The 23616-nt window shown below is 39.6% G+C and overlaps 1 protein-coding gene across 1 annotated transcript in view; it reads left to right on the forward strand.

Annotated features, from left to right (window-relative positions):
• Positions 1 to 23616, forward strand: part of INTU (inturned planar cell polarity protein) — a 116706-nt gene that overhangs the window by 38113 nt on the left and 54977 nt on the right. Inside the window, exons 3-4 of the mRNA XM_089672186.1 lie at positions 2424 to 2509; positions 10290 to 10490. Of these exons, the coding sequence (XP_089528312.1) occupies positions 2424 to 2509; positions 10290 to 10490 (287 nt within the window). The remainder of the gene's footprint in view (positions 1 to 2423; positions 2510 to 10289; positions 10491 to 23616) is intronic.

Below are 23616 nucleotides of genomic sequence, written 5' to 3' on the forward strand. Positions count from 1 at the left end.
AAGAAAGTGCTGACTACAGCTGTAGCCGTTGCAGTAGCGTAGTGGTGACATCACTGCTCCCATGCATATCCAACTGTTGTTGAGTCTTCTCTCCGCTGCCCTGCAGCTGTTGCTGGTTGACACAAGGGATCACCTGACCGGATCAGAGCGGGCTCAGAACAGGTAAGTAATATACATCTTTTTTACACAGGTTAGTGAGCATAGGTGTTAGGAGGGGGAGGGGACTAGTAATGTTGAGACTGGAATTTTACTTTAAATGCTCATTTAGTTTATGGTAGGCAGAACAGGCATTCATTATTGACTCTTCACTCTTGCGCTTTCCTCCCCTCCCTGAAGCTCTAGTCTGTGTGTTGTATGTAAAGGGGTGAGCATACAACCGCAGCCCGAAGCACCTTGGTGGGGAGGCTGCAGCAATCGGATGCACGGATCAAGGGAGCTTGCTGAATTCAGGAGTGAGGCAAGTATTTTTCCTTATTGCACATCCCCAAATTTATCAAGTATTTAATGTTTGTAGTGTGGGGGAGCCCACTGCAATATTTTTATGTCATATTCCCGGAGTTCAGCTTTAAGGTCCATAAAATCAGGTGACATATTAGGCGCTTGCATTTGTGTACTTATGAGTTACCTTCTGTTACATTAATACCTCATTCCTCTGAGCGCGTTTAGCGTCACAGTGCCCTGGTAACGTGTATGCTGTCTGTCAACTCAGCCATAGCATACATGGTATGAATAGAAATCTTTTCATTGCTGCTGATGCATATTTGTGTTCTATAGTAGTTATGTGAAGCATCAAGTGACTTTGGACATAAACCTGTGTAGACCTGTAGATCGTTTTAAGCAGGGAATATGTGTTTTAACAATAGAGCAACCCTTGAATAGCAGATTTTTTTTTATTTCTGACCAGCTCAAATTTTGTCTAGCACTTGCTTTTCACTTAGGTTATTGGTTTGTATCAAACCAAGGTAAACCAACCAACTAGTATCGTTTTTATTTTATGCATATTTTCAATTTAGTTTTATAAGTTACAAAATGCACTTTTCCCATACCATAGAGCAGGGGTGGCAAACTCAATTTCATCACGGGCTACATCAGCATTAAGTTACCTTTAAAGGGCCGGTTGTATCTGTAAGACTATGTATGTAGAGTTCAGGAGTACCACTACCTACAGAGTGCAGGACTTTAGTGTGCACTACATACAGAGTGCAGACTTCAGGAGTGTGCTACATACAGAGTGCAGAGTTCAGGAGTGTGCTATGTACAGAGTGCAGGGCTTAGGGGTGTACTTTGGACAGAGTGCAGGGTTCAGCTCTCTTTCATGGGCTGTCCACATCTTTTTTTTTTTTTTTTTTTCCACCTCTCCTTCTCAGCTTTGACCTCTGCACCACTCTGCCATTTTCCGGCTAAAAAAGCCCTGGGTGTGAGGGCCACATGAAATGGCCTGGTGGGCCGGATTTGGCCCCTGGGCCTTATGTTTGACACATGTGCCATAGAGCATTACTGCCATTCAGGACATAATCCTGATCAGGATGTATATTAAAGCACTTCACTCTCTCAATCAACTTGGATTATTTCTAATCTTTATGCTGCTAGCATTGGCAGATAGATAGATAGATAGATAGATAGATAGATAGATAGATAGATAGGAAAGGTGTATCATATTTACTGTTTTTAAACTTTTTTTTTTTTTTAATTTCTTTAGTTACTTCCTGGTTTCCATGCCCAGGCAAATTAAATAATCTATCCTAGCAGTCTTTAGGAAGGGAGGGAGGGTTCTCTGCTCAGCCTATGCCTGAGCTAAAGGCAGATGGATTCCTTACTCAAGATGGCCACTGCCTGAAATGCCAGGGGGGGGGGGGTTCAAGATGATTTCTCAGCAAAATAAAGCATGGAGACATGGGTGGATGGGGGCGTTTGCTTTGCATATTAAAAATGAATTAACTAGCAGTTTTGGTTTGTGGTGCTCAGATGCAGTGCAATTCCACATTAAGTAATAAGAACATGCAGCAGTCAGACGTTTATCACATTTCACACGATCTGCTTTAGCTTCAGCTCTATTACAAGCAGGGGCGGACTGTCCATTTGGAAACTCGGGCACTGCCCGAGGGCCCAGGGTCAGTAGGGGGCCCCATGAGATGCCCCTGGTACCTTTTTCATAGGCGTTTTTGAGTTTGGGCAAGGACACAGGGGCCCCATGATCCCCTATTGCCTGGGGGCCCCATGAGTTGTCAGTCCGCCCCTGATTACGAGGTGAGGTACCGTGCAAATAGCAATTTTCCAACCACAGAATGCAGGTATAGCTATGGACCATCTGAACATGGATTACTGATCAATTCTAATTGTGAAGAATGATGGACATACTAAGCAGGTATAAACACTGGGTCTTATGGTGTACATTTTTATGGTTTATTTTTTCCTTTTGACAGGCGATACTCTAATTGCTGTTAATGATGTGGAAGTCAGTGCAGAAAACATTGAAAGAGTTTTATCTTGTATACCAGGACCCATGCAGGTAAGAATGTCTAATTTCACTACATGTATTGCTTTATGTCAGAGATAACCCTTGAACTGTGAAAAACCTTGAAATATAATATCTTTTTGGTTGAACACTGGTGGTTTGAGACATGCACTAGATTGTTATATCCTTTGGTCTGCAGTGGCAATGCACATCAATTTAGCATGGCTTCAAAAGGCAAGTGTCGATGAATCCTGAAACATCCTTGTTTGGTTTTGTTACAGTGCAGATAATTTGCTTATTAGGAACTCCAAGAAAGGAATTTTGCCGCTAGTGTTTGAAGGATGTGCAAGTCACTAGGCTTTCCATCCTCCACTCATAAATGAAATGCCCACTTAAAGACAGGGTGGATTTGATTTAAATCACTAGTGAAAAGGCTCGATTTAAATCATAATTGTTAAAGGGCAACTGTCATCTCTGTCCCGCAGCAGCTCCTCCTCTGACCTGCTGTTGACTCACCGACCGTCTCATTCACTTTAATAGGATGGCTGGTGATGTGGCAGTGACACAAGGTGAGGGATGTGGTGGCAGCAGGTAAGTGGATGCCCGCTAACAGGCATTGCCATGATGAATCTAAAATGACAGGTGCTCTTTAAATGTAAGGAATCTGACTCATTCTTGCTGGTAGTTAGAAACTTTAATATTTGCAAACCAAATGAAGGTTTCCACTTTAGAATAATAAGCTGTCAGGTTAGTAAAACAGCATTATCAGTACTGATTTTAGGTTAATAGGTTAATCACACATAGTTGGAGAAATACTCAAATTCTTTTATTTCATGTTTTTTCTCATGGTTACTGTGAAATTGTGTAAATGTATCAATGCAGTGCGTGTTATCTCAGCTTGCAGAGCTTGGATTCATTGAATGAGTTTACCAAAAATGTAAATATTGCAGAATATACATCCTCATGCTATATAACTAAGCTCCATTTCATGCTGAATAAACTAAATTATTAATGTATCTTAAATAGAAAACGATCTTCAGATAGATTAGATTTTTACTCCAAAATCATTTTTATTAAAATTAATTTGATAAAAATCTAAAAAAGCTGATTTAAAGTTAACCATTTCCATACGGGGCACTTTTACCCCCTTCCCTCCCAGGCCATTTTTCAGGTTTCAGGGCTCTCTCACTTTGAATGACAATTGCGCGGTCATACAACATTGTGCCCAAACTAAAATGTTATTTTCTTCACACAACTAGATCTTTCTTTTGGTGGTATTTAATCACCACTGGGGTTTTTATTTTTTGCTAAATTAACAAAAAAAGACCGAAAATATTGAACAAAACCACGTATTTCTTTGTTTTTGTTATAAAAGTTTGCAAATAAATAATTGTTCTTCATAAATTTAGGCCAAGATGTATTCTACTACATGTCTTTGAAAATAACCCAAATTAGGATGTATTTTTTAGTTTGTAGGAAAGTTAGAGTTCACAAACTATGGTATAGATCTGAATATTGATCAATCCTGAAGTACTGACGGCCAATCTAATTTCTTGAGGTCCAAGAATGTCAGAACAGTACAGATATCCCCCAAATGACCCCTTTTTGCAAAGTAGACAGTCCGACATACTTCATAAGAGGCATGGCGAGTTTTTTGAAGTTGTATTTTTTTTGTCATAACTTTTCGGTTAAGTAAAAAAATTATTTTCACTATTTTTTTCTTTTTTTTACATACTGTCACCAGTGCAGTACAGCATCATCATTTACCTGGCATGGTGGTGATCAGGGACACTGACTGGTGACAGTATGGAAAAAAAAAATTCTATATATATATATGTATATATATGTATGTATGTATGTATGTATATATATATATATTTATTTTTATTATTTTTTATTACATTTTTTTTCTTTTTTTAAGATTTGTTTTTCATATTTCACTATGTCCAAAGTAGTACAATGTTACCATAGTAACATTGTACTACTTTGGGGAAGTGATCAGTATTTTTGTTTTGTTTTTTTACACAATTTGCTTATAGCAAAGAATTACTTTGCTATAAGCAAGCATTTACCTGAATGACATCGATTTATTCAGGCTTTTTTTTTTTTTTTTGTGCTTAGCTGTGATTTGGCCACAGCTAATCACATGACATGTGATTGCTGTGACCATTCACAGCTAGACACTAGTATACAATGGATGGCATGAATGAAGCCATCCATTGTATACAACTGTCATGTTACCTGCTGTGATTGGTCACAGCAGGTCACATGGTACCGGCAACGGGGGCCGGCACTCAGATCTGTCATGGGCTATGTCCGAGGTACACGGCCGGTGACAGATCGTGCCGCTGCGCAGCTCTGCAAGCGTGAAAACTGCTCATGCCCGGGAGTACGCCATATGGCGTCCACCCGAAAATCTACAGCATTTTGCCGGCCTCCAAACAGCTATTGGCCGGGCGGCTATTAGTTAAAAAATCTGATTATTTTTTTTTCTTTATATTAAATCATTGATTTTTATCCACCCTTCTTAACCACTTGACAACTGGGCTATAGCCAAATGACAGCTACAGCGCGGTTGTCCAGTTCTGGGAGGGCGTCATGTGACGTCATCCCAGAGCACGTGCACCCCAGGCAATCTCCGTGATGGCTGTGTCCTAGGAACACAGCTGATCACGTGATGTGGTAAAAGGCCAATCGCAGCAGCTTTTTACCACGTGATCAGCTGTGTCCAATGACACAGCAGATCACTGGGTAAATGCAGTTGCCAGCTGCACTTTCCTCACGCTGTCACAGCATGGGGAAAGTACTGCCAATAACCGGCAATTGCCAGAAAGCAGATTGGCACCGATCATCAGGGCACTGATGATCAGTGCCCAGTAGTGCCACCCACCTGTGCTCATCAGTGCCACCAGTCAGTGCCCAGCAGTGCCGTCTATTAGTGCTCATCATTGCTGCCTATTCGTGCCACCTATCAGTGCCCATCAGTGCAGCCTCATCAATGCACATCAGTGAAGGAGAAAAATTACCTGTTTGTAAAATGTTATATAGAAACAAAGAAAACACTTTTTTTTTTTTTTTTTGCTTTTTTTGTTTATAGCACAAAAAATAAAAACCCAGTTGCGATTAAACACCACCAAAAGAAAACTTTGTGTGAAAAAAAATAAGCATTTCATATGGGTACAGTGTTGCGTTACCGCGCAATTGTCATTCAAAGTGCGACAGCGCTGAAAGCTGAAAATTGGCCTGGGCAGAAAGGGGGTATAAGTGCCCAGTAGGCAAGTGGTTAAGGAGTATGTAGACCCAACATCTCATATTCCTGATATGTGCCTGCTGTACCATGTACTTGCATGAAAAAGTATCCTGTCCTCTTTGTATTTCTTCCCTGGTGTTCCTGCCAGTCCTTCTGCTTTCCTATTATAAAACTGACCACACTAAGCAGGACAGAACAATGTGGTCTGTTCTCTTTCTGTGCTGGTAACTTGGTGTTCTCTTCTCTAATGATTTGTGGTGACATGCCCCGCCCCCCAGTCTTTCACTGGGAAGTTCAGTGTGCTGCCCCCTCCCACCAGCTCTCTGTTTTGAACTGCATAATGAGTTCAGAGGAAATGTTAATACTTTTAAACCAGGGGAAAAGAAGATGTTTATAATGTTTGTTTTTTTATATGTATACACATTTGTTTTGCCTTTTAATTTCTGTTTTAAACTGATTGGATTGTTTTACAAGGTGAGCGTTTACATATACTTTAAGCTCTTAACATATCATGTATGGAATTTATCTTATTTCACAATATTGTGTTTTTTACCTGGAGTTGAAAAAAAATAGCCCTGCAGTAGAATACAAGAATGTAACACTTTAAGGCCTCTTGCACATGGATTACTGAGCCTGTACAACATAAATTCCAGTGTTTTTCCTCCCACCCAGGTTATTGGTAGACATGAATGGCTGTGCACGGCTATACTCTGGGTATATGGCGGTACTCAGGAAAACACTAGTATGTTGTATATGGGTATATGCAACATATGTAACCTTTTCAATTTCTTATGCATACACCCATACACTGTACTGTGTTTATGACTGCATGGCCATATACCCTAAGTACAGCCACACACTGCTTTTTGTGTCTATGGGCAGCTGTATGCAGCATCTAGGCTGCTCAGGCAAGAGGGAAAACTCTCAGATTTATGGTAAAGGGGCTCAGGCGCCCATGCGCAAGAACTCCTAGAGATTATAGGCTATTTTAGTTGTTTGAGCATGCACCTGAGCCCTCGTTTTTCCTTGGAGTGCTCTACTTCTCTTTCTGAACAGTTTCTTTTTCTATACAATGTAACTTAATACATTGGATTCATGGCTACAAACCATCAAAACAATACATCAATGTATGCAGAAAGTTCACTCCTGCATCTAGTCAACCTCTAATGAGACTGAAGCTACAAACATTTTTAAAATTCATGAACCTCTCTTTAGGATATATTCATTTAGCAAAACAAATTGGTCAACTCTGCCCACAAGTATCGTGGTATTTCAAGAATGAAATGGACATAAGTTACCCCAAAACCTTAAACTGCAGAATCAGGATTCTACTGTTAATACAAGAGGGCTTGTAAGATACAGCTGTGGCTGAATAAGCAAGTCCACCTTTTATTGTGGAAACTCCAAGTGCTACTACCACTTTTTACTTTTAAGCCCGGGTTCACATATGTGCAGGGCTGGCTTCAGTACGATTTATTTCAAAGGAGTCCAGTGCGGTTTCCTTCAATGGTTCAGGTGTGAATTTTTAAAATGTATGGGCAAGGGAGAATGTCACCAGAACACCAAGAATCACCAATAAGGGTCCAAAAGTTCATCAGGTCACATGCCTTATGAAGGGGTCCTGTGAGACTCCGAAACGTTGCCTTGCTGTAACTATGTAATCGTTCATTAAAACTTTTGGACCTATATTGTTGATGCTCGGTGTGCTGGTGACATTCTCCCTTGCTGATTCTGCTCGGTTCCAGCCAACGGTCGCTGCAGCACCCCCTTACACACTTTTTACGCAGGAACGTGTGCGTTTGGATTCTACATTTGCTTTTTAAAATGTATGACACTTGAAATCGCACCTGGACCAGACTGAAAATCGTTGGCTGTTTTTAAAAACACACTGTGTCCAGCTCTTACATATGTGAACCTGCTCTATAGAAAGTGGTTTGGTTCACATGTTATGCGAATTGGATGCAGTTCAATATATATCCAATTCCCCATATATGTGAACCAGGGCTTAGCATTTTCTAGTATGGTTACCGAAATCTAATCCAGCTTTCTTGACACAAATGTGTGTACTTAGAAACACTGCATTTCTATTGTTTAGTTACATATGGCCTGTATGGCCATTAGGTTTATGATGTCTTACTAGATGCTGAACAGTGAGTTGCCTTAGTGTAGTGGCTACATATACATTCCTGTTGTCAGTGGAGCAGTCACGTTGACAGGAAGAGTTCGTAATAATTCTCTATGTCTCACTTTGTCTTTGCAAAGGAAAGTTTATTCTTGGTAACTGAATCAGTCTCCGTCCAAGCCAGAAATCTGATTTTTGTAATAGTCCCTTTGGGCATTTTCAGTGTATTTTTTTAAGTTATTAGCTGTAAAACCTTCAGTACAGATGGTTTATTGTCTGAGACTTCAACAACCTTTTGGCAAGATACGTGGGTTTACAGGGACACTTTGGCATTGCATCTCGGTAACCCCTAAGTCTTTAATATTACATTCTAATGTAAAGAAACAGACAAACTGGTTCTCATTATGATAAAGGGTACAGTGGATGTGTTGCTCAGAGCATCATTTTTTTAAAAACCTTTTTAAGAAAAATTAAAGGAGACCTATGATTGTTTAGCCATGGGTAGGAGTACTTCCTATTAGTATTTCTCCATGAAGCCCATTGTGGTGGCTACAGAGTGGTCTAGGGCTGAATGAAGTCAAAAGCTATTGTTAGCCAAATGTGGCTTTGTGTCTTGTTTTTTTTAGGCCTCACGTAGCAACGTCCTGAGAGTATTCCAGTCAGGCTTCATGAGGTACGTAAATGGCCTACACCTATAGCAAGGACATTTATTCAACTTCAGTCAGAGACACAGATGCCCCTTTCCTGCATAGGCAGTTCTTTGGTGAAGGTGAACAATCCTTTTATAGTTAACCTTTTTATTAGCTATAAAAATATCAGAAAGGTTCCTTGAGGTAACAGAGTCACACCCAGTCACTTTACTGGACAAACACCTCTTCTCTAATACCCACAATCATAATGGCACAAACCAGTAAACATTTCTAGCTGCATAAACAACTTTTCTAACTTAAACATTTTTTAAATGCGTAAACAAGTTCAAAAAACACTCACAAACAGCTTTTATCTAATTTAAGCAGTTCTAATGCCTTGTGACTCTGTAAGTTTCCCTTAGCCTAGAAAATTACATCAATGTCATTCTCCAATGCTTCTGGCATATGGGCAGTGATGCTTTATTGTAAAAATCCCCCAAGAAACAAAGGGCCCAAGGCCAGCACATTTCATAGGCATTACAACCGTCCTGGAAGATTCACAGAAACACCGGTAAGTCAAACTGGGGAATACCTAGAACGCCGCCAATGCATAGACAAGGCAAATGTCTCATTTCCTTTGGAGTCTGTTCATACCATAGCATTGCCATGGTGTTTGCTAAAAAAGAACAAAAAAATAACTGCATAGTGACACCAGTGTGAGTCATCAAAGCTCCAGAATGTTGTTACTGTCTGTGCATACACGCAGAATTTTAAGGCTTGGAGCTTGGTCGGCTGGCCCTGTTTGGGAAGGGTGCCTTTGCTCATGCCCTTTTGAATGTGATCTTCTATTTGGAAAGTCCCTTGAGAAATGCATTTAGGATGTTATGGAAGGAAGGGGATTCCTGCCCCACTGTCCACAATCGCATCTACCTATTTATTTGGCTTCCTTTACCCTGCATGTGTAATCTGTTTGCTGCCTTCAGGCATCATCATCTACTGCAGGTCTATCCTTTTGTTGCAGCCCTCTCACCTGAAATCCCACTAGACCTGTTAAGAACCTTCTTCACAATGAAGGTTTTCCCCAACTCTTGGATATGGGGGGGACTCCTACTGACATTTGTTCCAGCTTGGAGCAGAGACATCCTGGCCCTTTATTTCATTCTGTCTTTCGGAGAGGTACACAAAGTTTCTGTTGCTGTGCTTTCTGTTCTTTTCTACTACTTATTCCTACTTGCTGTTTCACTAAAAGCAGACAGTTTTCGTACACCTCTTTGAAGATTTAAGTCACAAGGAGTGGTCATCTCCTTCCCCTTTAGGAGAGTTCTTTAGTGGTAAACACCACCACCAAATTTAAATCAAAGGCCAGAGTGATGGACCCCGAAGTATAGAGGTCAGTATACACGTGAATTTGACACACACGTGCCAGAAACCTGGACAATTTTTGTTGCATGGGAGTTGTGACAATCCTGTCGGCCAATCAAGAGGTCAAAAACCTGACGCAGATGGAGTCTGGGGAGAATTCAGCGGCCAACACAGGGATCCAATGGTTGCATTACTGGAACGGTGATGCATATTCTCTGGACTTGTTCTGCTTTAATTTTTTTAGTAGACAAGTTTATTTTACAGATAGGTGGTATGAACATTGTACTACTAATTTTTTTTTTTTCTTTTCTTTTTTTTTTATTTAATTGTGGCTGTACATTTTATAAAGCAATTGGTCCTGTTCTCAACTGTTTTATATTTTTCTTTTTTATGTGCTATTCTTGAGACTTTCTCTAAAGTAACTGTTTTATGAAAAACCACTGTGTATACATTTTTTTCTTTTTTTGACAGGTGAAATTGACATTTGAAACAACTGTGTTTGATGCACAGATCCAACCTCAGAGTTTAAGTTGTGCACAACCATCCATGAATCATCTATCAAAGCTGATATGGGGTGAAGAACATGCCGGCCACCTGCAGGTTGTGCAAGCAGTGCCTCATATAGTAATGTACCTCACATTGAGGCTGGAATCCGACACCTCAAAGGAAGAGGTAAGAGTGCTCTTTTCATTAGCTATGCTAATAATGTTAACATTTTAATGCTTATTTATTTAACCCAAGAACAAAAATTGATAGTATTGTGGCTTGCCTGTTCTTAGATGTGGTGGCTGTATTTGTTTTTTTTCTCATGTGATTGAGCAGTGTTGTCACCCTAGGACAGGGAATGTGTCAAACGACATAACACTATGTTAGGGCTGCATAACACCTTCATTTCTTGTGCATAACGGGATTGCGGGGGTGGGTTCATGGAGATAGCAGAGAACAATGCTGACTGATAATTTCCTATGCTCTCTGCTTCTGGACTGTTACAGCCCACAAGATTTCTGGGTAGATGAACGGCTTTTTTTTTTTTTTTTTATTGCACTTTTCAAACCGATATAATACATGTTTTCAAAAGAAATGTATTATCATATCATATAAGTATATTTATGGAGACTCCCTGACTAAAGGTCAGTTTGTGTGTGTGTGGGGACATGAAGAGATTTTATATGTCCCTTTTATGTGAAAAGTCAGGAAGTAGTTTTTTTTTTCAATATTGTGCAAAGTCCCAACTTTACAGTAGCGCTGTGAAAAAAGTGAAATCAATTTGCAAAAAATAAGTCCATTGTAATAAAATTCCACAATATATATGTGCATTTTTATTGCAACGTCTTTCCACCACATCACAAAGCGCAGATTCCTCTCCCCTACAGTAAGACGCTCACCGACTCTCCACTGTCATGGTCGGCATGGCTAGCTTTATATACTCCACATCTGCTCTCTGGTCATAGTTCTTCCACTTTAAACCTCCTTACTCTGTTCCACCAAGTACCAATACCATGAAAGACAAAGGTAAGACTCCAGTGGTACAGTAACCAACATCACAAATATTTTATCAAAATTGAAAAGCCACTCACAAAATGTACTGCATTCATCTAAAATTCAAATTAATAGCAATCAAGTGCGGTGTAGATACTGTGAAGTCTCACCAACTCCGGAACCTTTGGATTACACTATCGCGTCACTTCCGGTTCTGGTCCTGACATCGCATCTTTTCGTCACTTTTGACTTGCAGTGGCGGGGGGACCGAGATCCTCAGACACATTCAACATGTACAGGTCTAGTGTACCTTCCCACATTCACTACAAATCCCTGTGGTTAATAGGAACTGTAGTTTCCTTTTATTGCAGAGAGAGAGGAGAGGATATGATGTAATCCCTGCTGTAACACCATCTCCTTGGCAGAGTAGATGCTGTCATCTCTTGAATTACAGAGATGATGTCATAAAAATTCAATTAGACTTTTTGCTCCTAAATTTGAGGATTTTCAAAATGTTAACAACTGTTTAGTGTTTTGTGTAGGGGGGTGTACTAATGGGTGATTTTTGGGTGAATTACTTTCAGCAGAAAACCAACAGTCGGCATTACTGTAGTAAACACAGTCCCTGCTGCCATAGCAGCCAAGGTTGTGTTTAAAAGCTCCAGCTAATACCTTTATAAAAGGCGATGGTAGACAAGTGAATAACCACTTCCCACCTGGCCTATTCTGATATTACAGCCAGGTAGATGCTCTGCTATTCCTGGTGGATGTCATATGACGTCCTACTGCTTGCACGCCCCATGCGTGCCCTAGGGGCCCCACCAGATACAGAGGAACACAGATCCTTGTACCGGGCCACTGTGCCCAATCACAGCAATTACATGTCAGTAATAAACAATGACTGTCAGTCATAACCATTGTGTACTATTGTGAACTCTGTGATTGGTCACAATGATCACATTATACAGGGCCATTCACAGCGAACCTTTACTATGTGAGAGCTGTGGCCAGTCACAGCTCTCACAATTGTACACAACAGCACATAAGTTTCACAGTGTAAAAATGATTGCTTATAAAGTGATCATCATTGTAACAGCAATCATAGTGCAAAATAAATCCTGATAAATATATATTATATATTTACTCATTACCCTCCCCTCCTCTTCCCTTACCCTTGGTCACCCCCTATTTCCATACCTCTTCCTCCTGTTCCAACCCTAAAAAGGGAAGATTTAAAAGATCTGATGGAATATGAAAAGAGAAAAGTTTTTAACATGGTGGCCAAAGAGCGATATAAGTGGGGGAATAGACCGGGAAAATATCTGATGAGAAAACTGAGGGAAAAGAAATCAAGAAATTATATTGAAAAATTATGGATAGCAATGGAAAAATGGCGTATTCAGCCACTGATATCGCTAAAGTGTTCCAACGGTATATAGTAATCTATCTGTATCAAAAGAACCAAAGCAGTGGAATGAAGAAAGGAAGAGTAAAATACAGGTATATCTAAAAGAGGCGGGATTGCCTAGATTAGAAGAGAAATTAGCTGCCCTGGATAAACCCATTACACAGGAAGAAATATATGTAGCCCATAAAGAAACCGCAACAGGAAAGAGCCCCGGACCAGATGGATTTACACTGAGATATTATAGAAACTTTAAGGAATTATTTGTACCTAAAATGTGTGTATACATGAATGCCCTAGGTGAAGGAATGGAAGTGAGGGAGGACTCATTACAGGCATACATTACAATCTTACTGAAACAAAGATCTGTCCCAATGTGCTAGCTTACAGGCCCATATCGTTATTAAATATAGATACCAAATTATATGCAAAAGTACTAGCAAATAGAATGAAGGAGTTGATGCCAGAATGGATCCATATAGATCAGGTGGGTTTTGTCCTGGGGAGAGATACTGGTTTGAGAACATTAATGCTTTTGCAGATAAATAGGAAAGAAAACCAATCAGCGATCAGTTGATGCCGAGAAAGCTTTTGACAGGGTAAATTGGGGATTTATGTTTGATACATTGGAAGTCTTGGGTATTGGACGTAGGATGATGCAATGGGTTAAAACATTGTATAGTTCCCCAACTGCTGCAGTCAAGGTAAACGGCATGCTGTCACAATTTTTCAAAATGCATTATGGAACTAGACAAGGATGCCCACTCTCTCTATTACTCTACGTGATATTGTTGGAACCGTTATTGGCGTCAATCCGAGGGAATGCAGATGTAAAGGGAATTGAGATAGGGGACGTAGGGCATAAAGTAGCGGCGTATGCAGACGATATGCTGTTTTACATGGTGAATCCCAGAGGGACCTTACCCAATTTAATTAAAAGTTTAAAATACTATGGAGCTTTATCAAATTTGAAAATCAATCCTACAAAGTCAGAGATACTTAAACATTAATGTCTCAAAGACAGAAAAACAGGTTCTACAGGAAGCTTTTCCTTTCATATGGAGGGAGAAGGAAATTGGTTATCTAGGTGGAAAATTAACCCCCCGATGATAAGTATTTATCAGGAAAATTATATCCCATTAATAAATGAATTGAAGGAGAAACTGAAGAAAATAGCCAACGGAGCAATCTCATGGATTGGCCATATAAATTCAGTAAAAATGATACTAGTCCCTAAGATATTATATTAATTTCAAATTCTCCCAATATATCTACCAAGGTAATTTTTTGAGATAATAAAAAAGATATTAAAATATATCTGGGCAAATAAAAGACCAAGAGTCAGATATGAAGTATTGTGTAGGGATAAAATTAGTAGGGGTTTGAACCTACCAGACTTTTAAAGATACTATTACTCGGTGTTGCTTTCACGAATAACAGACTGGATTTATAATTTACAGGGGAAAAGTTGGGTAAAGATGAAATGCACACTTAATGAGACACAGTTAAATAAGATTATTTGGATCCCACAACAGTTTAGAAAACTATTGAATAATACAAGCACTTTAACACGTAATGTTTTTTTAGGATTTGGGATAAAATTCACATACGAGGGATGGGAATATAACTCACTGTTACTACCATTGTGGGGAACAGAATTTTTCCCCCCAGGAAATGAGAAGGTGGCAGGTAAATCGATAAGAGATAGAAATGCATGTTTGAGGGATATTATGGATAAAGGGGAATTGAGTATTTACACAGAGTTAAAAGATAAGAAGGAAATATTTTATGTATTAGATAAGTGGAGATATTTTCAACTTAGACATTTTGCCACAACTCTCCCACAGCCACTAAGGACAAGGGAAGAGATGAATTCATTTGAGCAACTCTTTAATACGGACATATCGAGAAGGCATATGTCTCGTGCGTATATAAGATTCTTACTGCTATGTCTGGGGCTGTCTCCCCAATGTTCTTGGAAAAGTGGGAGAAGGAATTAGGAGTAAAATTGAATGATAAAGAAAAAAATAGAATATTTAAGTTGACACACGGTATGGTGGATATGAACATAATGGAAAGGAATTATAAATGTTTAGCTTGATAGTATGTGACACCGGGTGTGGCTCATAAACAACGAACAGAAAACTCGCCTCTATGCTGGAGGGGATGTGGATTGGAAGGTACAATAACACATATTTGGTGGCAGTGCCCAAAAATACAGCAATATTGGGAGGAAATAGTACAAAAATACAGGAAATCTATCTATCTGGGATTAGCATGCCGAAGGATCCTTGGGTGTGCTTATTTCATAATACGGTTCTCACGGAGAAACAATATAAGTGTTCAATTATTCCTCATATGATTAATGCTGCAAAAGGACTGATCCCTACTTTTTGGCAGGCTCAGGAGGCCCCTAAAGTTATAGATTGGATAAGCAGAGTGGAATTTATTTACAGGATGGAGGAGTTATACCATAGGGGTGAGGATAGAGTTGAGAAGTTTAGGAATATTTTTGACAGATGGGACAGATGGGGGGTCTTTAAAACATAAAGGAGATATTTAGAACTGATTAATGACACTTTAATGATCTTAAATGGGAAACAATGAAGTCTACTCAAAGCTTGCTTTGTTTTCTCTCATGCTAAAATGGACCTCTTCCAACACTCTTAAGCATTAATATTACCTGCTGTGCGGTTGAATTGCTGCATGTGTGTGTGCGCCCATTTTTCTCCTGTCTCTTTCATAATTCCTAAAAGCTTTCATTAAAAACAAAATTGAAAGGCATACACAGTTGCAATACAATATGTACACTGTTTTACCTTCCAAAAGAATTGATTCGTTTCAGCTTCCTATGTGTATTATTATAGCTGTGGCCAAATTTTGAGAATGACACAAATATTAATTTTTGCAAAGTCTGCTTCAGTGTTTTTAGATCTTTTTGTCAGATGGTACTGTGGTATACTGAAGTCTAATTACAAGCATTTCATAAGTGTTAAAAGCTTTTATTGACAAATACATTACGGTTTTGCAAAGATTCAATATTTGCAGTGTGCACCCTTCTTTTTCAAGACCTCTGCAATTCACCCTGGCATGCTTTCAATCAATTTTGGGCCACATCCTGACTGATGGCAGTCTATTCTTGCATAATCAGTGCTTGGCGTTTTCCAGAATTTGTAGGATGTTGAATGTTCACCCGCCTCACAAGCTCTCAATGGGATTAAGGTCTGGGGAGTTTCCTGGCCATGGACCCAAAATTTCGATGTTGTGTTCCCCAAGCCACTAACACCCGGTCACATTGGGTGCGACTTAGCATGCGACTTGCAAATTGTATGCCAAGTCACACCCTATCGTCCGCTATTGGAGCGGTCATATCGGGGCGGTTCTGACTTGGTTGTAGCCGCACCAATTTCTAAAGTAGTGCATGCACTACTTTTGTTGCGATTTGCATAGACGTGTGTCAGATGTCTTTCAAATCGCAGCTGAAATCAGTAGGTCACCCGATAAGTCACACATTTTTAAAATCGTTTTTGATGTGACCGGGGGCTTAGTTTTCACTTTTGCCTTATGGCAAGATTCTCCCATCATGCTGGAAAAGGCATTGTTCATCACCAAACTGTTCTTAGATGGTTGGGAGAAGTTGCTCTCGGAGGATGTTATTGGACCATTCTTTATTCATGGCTGTGTTCTTAGGCAAAATTGTAAATGAGCCCACTCCCTTGGCTGAGACGTAACCCCATACATGTCTCAGGATGCTTTACTGTTGGCATGACACAGGACTGATGGTAGTGTTCACCTTATCTTCTCCGGACAAGGTTTTTTCCTAATGCCCCAAACAGTCGTAAAGGGGATTCCTCAGAGAAAATTACTTTACCCCCAGTCCTCAGCAGTCCAATCCCTGTACCTTTTGTAGAATATCAGTTTATCCCTGATGTTTTTCCTGGAGAGATGTGGCTTCTTTGCTGCCCTTATTGACACTAAGCCATCTTCTAAAAGTCTTCGCCTCACTGTGCATTCAGATGCAATTACACCTGCCTGCTGCCATTTCTGAGCAAGGTCTGCACTGGAGGTGCCCCGATCCTGCAGCTGAGTCAACTTTAGGAGATAGCCCTGGTGCTTGCTGGACTTTCTTGGGCGACCTGAAGCCTTCTTCACAACAATTGAACCTCTCTCCTTGACATTCTTGATGATCCCATAAATGGTTGATTTAGGTGCAATCTTAGTAGTAGCAGTATCTTTGCCTGTGAGTCCCTTTTTGTGCAAAGCAATGATGACTGCATGTGTTTCCTTGCATGTAATCATGGTTAACCAAGGAAGAATAATGATTTCAAGCACCTCCCTCCTTTTAAAGCTTCCAGTCTGTTATTCTAACTCTGTCAGCATGACAGAGTGATCTCCAACCTTGCCCTCATCAACACTGACACCTGTGTTATCGAGAGAATTACTGACATGTCGGCTGGTCCTTTTGTGGCAGGGCTGATATGCAATGGAAATGTTTTTTTTTTGTTTTGTTTTTTTTGTATTAAGTTCATTTTCATGGCAAAGAGGGACTTTACAATTAGTTGCAATTCATCTGATCACTCTTCATAACATTCTGGATACACAAATTGCCATCATAAAAACTGAGGCAGCAGACTTCGTGAAAATTTAATATTTGTGTCGTTCTCAAAACTTTTGGCCACGGCTGTACTCCTCTGTTGCAAGTTGCGCAGCAAGGCAGGTGGCACACTAAATCCTGGTACACACAGGCAGTTTGTTTTCGTTCAATCCAGCGGGCTCACTGTACTAAGTATGGGATGTCAGTACAGCAATCTCCCCGCTGAGCTATTGTGTTCTGACAGGGGGACTGCCCTCCCCCGCCAGAACACACCGGTCAGCTCTCGTAGCCATTGCCTCCAAGCGCTGAACGGATGCCTATTGGGTGCTGTTTATCCGATGTGCCCGTTTGACAGAAGCCAGACAGCCTGCTGTACACACGAGCCGAATATTGACCAGTTTCTGTTCAAGTGGCCGATACTGGCCAATGTTCAGCCCATGTGTACTAGGCTTTAGTACGTGGTTCATTGTTGCTACTTCCTGTGTCACCTCTCCACATCCAACTTGTTTACTGAGCTATAACTCAACATCAACACACTTCTGAAAATATAGTTCAATACGCAAGCGTTAGTAACTGCATATTTAACAGTTTGTCTGTAGCTCTACATTAATTTAGTATATTTAATGAAATAATGAAATTATTTAAAATGAACAGCCTCTGCTTAGGTTAAGTATATAATGTGATGTTTAAATATCTGTGCTGACACTTTTTCACAGCTTACTGGAAGGAACATCAAGGATATTGTAGAGCCTTATGACACTCCTGATTTCAGCATATATTTAAAGTGGACTTGCATCATATCACTTGTGATGTGTTCTGTTTTGTGTACTGGAATTTTGTTATACTGTATTTCTTGCAACAGGAGTCAAAAATCACACAGTTTTCCAAACAAAATGTATGTCATACATACAAATTCTATAAACTGCCTAATAAAGACTCCCTTTATGCAGTGACAGAACAATGGAATTTTTTATTATAGGCAATCAAGTGTATGTTCTCTACCTGTGTACATTTTTCCACTAGTTTGGAATTAGTCGTATATTTTTTAATAAATCCCATCTGCTTACTGCTTGCCATTTATGTTTTATAGTAAATAATGGAGGCTTCTTTTTTTTTTATTTTTTTATAAACCAATGTTTTACAGACTACGGTTCAGCCTGTAGTGGTGTAATAAATGCATTTCACATTGAGGTAAAATGTTCCCAATAAGGCCTGCCATCCAGTCTGTCTGTACGACAGACTGACAGGCAATCTGCTCTACAGATGTGAGCCATAAGTGCAGGGAGTATAAGTAAGACTACTTTATCAGGTTTCTCAAGACTGGAATTATTCATCATCAAGTAATCTGTCATTTGTATTTTATGTTTATTGGCCCTTAATCTGTGTCATGGTTTTACTACTAAAATTGTATGCTTTCTTCATCATAGTACTGTTGTATCATTACAAACAGAACACTGGTGTAATTCCTAGGAGACAAAAAATATAAGCTGACACACAAGAGAAGCCTGAACATAAATGTAATTTTTTTATTGGTGACCACATTTCATATACATTTGTACACTTGCCAAAAACAGCACACATTGCATTGTGTAGAACTCACAGTAACGTTTCACAACTCTGTCATATGATGATCCTCTAGATTGCTAGATGTATTTATCCCCGCTCCCTAACTGTTTGCAAATTAATCTGAGACACCTACTTGTGAATTCTAAAATTTTAAGCACCCCACATACACCTTTACAGACTCAAAGGGGAGATTTTCGCTAAAAAACAGCATATCTTTAGCCTGAAATCTTATCTGTGATGATAAAGGGATTCTTTGCCAAGGACAAGCTGACTATGTTGGCCATTCTGGCAAGGACATAGCAAGCAGATAAATCATTTTACTACAGGCATGCTGAGAACAAGCATCATTCTGCCAAGGACATGCTAAGTACCGGGGCCATAGAGATGCTGACCACATGAAGTTCTCCCCCAGGGAACTGCTGGATTATAAGGCACAGTGCGCACAGGGCATACTGGTCATATTGCCAGGGATATTATGACCCACCCTGCCAGATAGTTGACCATGTGGCATTTTGGACCGATAGCTTGTTGACCACACTAAATGGTTTGCCAGGGACATAATGACCATGTAAGATTTTCTGCAGTTGAGATGCTGACATGAAATTATCTGCTTTTTAGTTTCCTTCAAAGCAGCACAGGCACATTTTATATTGCAAGTTTGGTTTAGGCGATCTAGTCATTCTCATTATTGCATAGGAAAAATAGTGAAACTTGTTGAAGCCCAACTCCCTGGCACCTTCATTTTTATGCTTTTGGGTAGTGTGTGCCTCTGTCTGTTATTAATTACCAGTGTACTGGTCACTTTGGTTTGAGCACTGACATGAAGGGGCATTGCCATGTGGGTTTTTGTTTAATAAAGTTTTTATCAAATTTCCAAAATATTTTACACTTGTAAAATACAACTCGAGAAATGGTCTCCGTACCATATTATAATTATTAGGCAAGTGAGTATTTTTTACCAAATCCTCATTTTGTTGCATCTTGTCCATCTCCAAGCTGTATAAACTTGAATGCTTGTTGGATTTAAGCATATCATGTGACCTGTATTTGTGTGATGAGGGAGGGTGTGGCCTAAGGAGATCAACACCCTATATCAAGGTGTGCATAATTATTAGGCCGTTTCTTTTCCTCATGCAATATGGGCCAAAAAAGAGATTTAACTAACTCTGAAAAGTCAAATACTGTGAAAAGTCTTTTAGAGAGATGCAGTACTCTTGAAATTGCTAAGATATTGGGGCGTGATCACAGAACCATCAAACGTTTTGTTGCAAATAGCACAGGGTCGCAAGAAACTCTTTGAGGGGAAAAAAAAGACTCAAATTAAATGCCAAAGATTTGAGCATAATCAAATGTGAAGCTACCAGGAACCCATTATCCTCCAGTGCTGTCATATTCCAGAACTGCAACCTACGTGGAGTGCCCAAAAGTACAAGGTGTTCAGTGCTCAGTGACATGGCCACGGTAAGGAAAGCTGAAACCTGACCACCACTGAACAAGACACATAAACTGAAACATTCAGACTGGGCCAAGAAATATCTGAAGACAGATTTTTCAAAGGTTTTATGGACTCTTGACAGATCAGATCGATGGGCCAGTGGCTGGTTAAATAACGGGCACAGAGCTCCACTTCGACTCCAGCCAGCAAGGTTGAGGTGGGGTATTGGTATGGGCTGGTATTATTAAAGATGAGCTAGTTGGACCTTTTCGGGTTGAAGATGACTCAAAATCAACTCCCAAACCTACTGCCAGTTTTAGAAGACACTTTCTTCAAGCAGTGGTTAAAAAGGAAAAAGACTGCATTTTTCAAGAAGACCATGATATTTATACAGGACAGTGCTCCATCGCATGCATCGAATTGCTCCACTTCATTGCTATCCAGTAAAGGCCTTAAAGCTGAAAGAATAATGACATGGCCCCCTTCCTCACCTGACCTAAACCCTATTGAGAATTTGTGGGCCCTTCAATGAGAAATTTTCAGTGAAGGGAAAAAGTACACCTTTCTGAACAGTTTCTGGGAGGCTGTGGTTGCTACTGCACAAAAAGTTGATCATCCACAGATCAAGAAACTCAGACTTCTTGAATGGAAGACTTATGACTTATTGAAAAGAAGAGTGGCTATATTGGTCACTGATTCTTCTTTTTTTTTTGTCAGAAATGTTTATTTGTAAATTTTTAGTTGTTTGTTTATTATTCTCACTTTAAGGCTCTGTTCACACTTCTGCGACTTGGGATCCAACTTGTGAGACCCCAAGTCATATGACGTGAATTCCCATGTTAGGCAATGAGAGCTGTCTTAATTAGCACTACTGAAGTTGCTCTGACTGTAGAAAAGGTTCCTTTACTACTGCCGACTTCTATCCGACTTGTGCCTATATACTTTAATTGAAGTCACCTCCAAGTCGGATCCTCATCTGTATTGATGTGATTTGGATCTGACATTACAGGAAGATTACCCAGGCATTCCCTAAAAGTTGCTTCAGAGTTGCTGAAAAGTCGTTTTAAAGTAGTACTCAAGTTGCCTGGCAAAGTCATGCGACTTTCAGGTAGCAGTAGTGTGAACGGAGACTTACAGATGAAAATAAACAAGTGAGATGGGAATTTTTTTTCATTTAGATGCATAATAATTGTGCACACTAATAGTTGCCCAATAATTGTGCGCCCATAGATATTCTCGTAAGAAAGCTAAAACCTCACTTTTTACTTTCTTTAAATATTTGGGTTTGAGGTTTATTAACATTTTGGATTGACCGAGAGCGCTGTAGTTCAAACATGAAATTATTACTCAAAACAAATTGCCTAATAATTGTGTACACATAAACAGAGTATACTAATCATTACTATTATATTATAGTTTTTTAAATTTCCAAAAAGTTACAGGTAAGTGTTCAAAAAAGGAGAAAAAACACAATACATCCTCAAACACACGGTGAAAAAACTACTGGGTAAAGACCTTCATACATCTCAGCTAAGAATCTTAGAGAAAAATCTTAGCAATGCAAGCTAAGCTAATAGAGTGATTTTCTTAATATTGTCGCAGCATATAGGTTGGCCATCTGATCACAATAGGTTTCTGAATTTTTAAGACATCCGCCCTTCCCAAATGGAGTAAACAAGTCTCAAATCGTGTTAAACAAATCTGATTTCCTTCAACAAGCAGGTTTTGGGAGTTCTGAGCAGGCAATCACTCACCAAAGGAGGTTTTGATTTAAATCAATGGATTTCTCTTTTCTAGATAACCAGAAAAAGGGTGTACCCTGTCGACTTCACTGTTTATAATCTCTTTTAGAGCCATTATCATCCAAAATTTGGCTTTACTGAGCTCGGCATAAATGAGTACACCCCAACAGATCTGTCAGAAAACCTTTACTTTCCTTTCAGATTCAACATTTTCTGTGGGACACTACTACAAAATATTCTCACAAATGTGGGTCATTGATTACAAACAAGATTTGTTAATTTGCGCACACACAAAAAACTATTTTTCCTAACATTCATTCAAGATCATGTTGCAAAAATGAATACACCCCAATGATAGTCTTAGAAGCAAAGCTAAGTTTTAGACAAATCCTAAAACAAAATCCTAATTAACAAGAATTCAACTACAGGTGAGTTTAATTATTCATTAAACAGGTGTCCAGCATAAAATTGATTATAAAAGGGCATTACTTAAAAAAGAAAACCCTTCCCATTTCATGCTGTCAGCAATGGCACCACATGGAAGAGAAATGTCACAAAGCTTCAGAAAGAAAATTAATTTCTTTACACAAGAAAGGTGAAGGCTACAAAACGATAAGCAAGGCTTTACTTATCAGTCAGAATACTGTAGCAAAAATGATACAAAAATTTAGCAAAGATGGAACTACAACCATCTCAGAGATGTTCAGTCCATCCATGGACGTTAACACCTCGACAGGTACGTCTTCTGATGAGGAGGGTTGAAGAAAATCATCATGCAAGTTCACTGCAGTTAGCTAAAGAAGTAGAGCGCCAAACTGATGTGATTGTTTCCCATGACACAATATGGCGTATACTGCAGAGGAATGGCATGCATGGGTGTCGGCCACAAAGGAAGCCTCTCCTAGAGCACATGCACAAAAAACCCGACCTAGAATTTGCCTGGGCCCATGCTGAAAAAGACTACTGGGACTCTACTACGGAGTTAAGAGGCCAAGATAAATGTTTTTGCAACACCATACAGTTTTGAAGCAATCCGTTTCAAAGGTGAGAATTACAAAGAAAAATGCATGGTGCCTACAGTGAAATATGGTGGTGGCAGTGTCTTTCTGTGGGCTGCATGAGTGCTGCTGGTGTGGGGGAGCTGCATTTCATTGATGATATCATGAATTCACAGATGTACTGCTCTATATTGAAAGAGAAGATGCTACCATCACTCCGTGCCCTTGGTCATTGTGACAATGATCCAAAACACACATCTAAGGCCACCGTTGCATTTCTGAAGAAGAGTAAGGTGCAAGTGACTTTAGTCACCAAGTATGTCTCTTGATCTGAACCCAACTGAACACCTATGGGGAATTCTGAAGAGACAAGTTGAGCATTACTCCCCATCCAGTATCCAGGCTCTAAAAGAGGTCATTCTTGAAGAATGAAAAAAGATAGATATTGCAATATGTCGCCAACTTGTTCATTCCATGCCTAGAACACTTGGTGCTGTCCTTACAGTACAAATCATGGAGGTCATACAAAATACTAGATGTAGTTTTTGTTTGCATCAATTAATTTGAGTAAAACTGATG

The sequence above is a fragment of the Staurois parvus genome, unplaced genomic scaffold (genome assembly GCF_062004578.1).
Source record: "Staurois parvus isolate SC_StPar_1 unplaced genomic scaffold, SC_StPar_1.0 ptg000122l, whole genome shotgun sequence".
NCBI lineage: Eukaryota > Metazoa > Chordata > Amphibia > Anura > Ranidae > Staurois > Staurois parvus.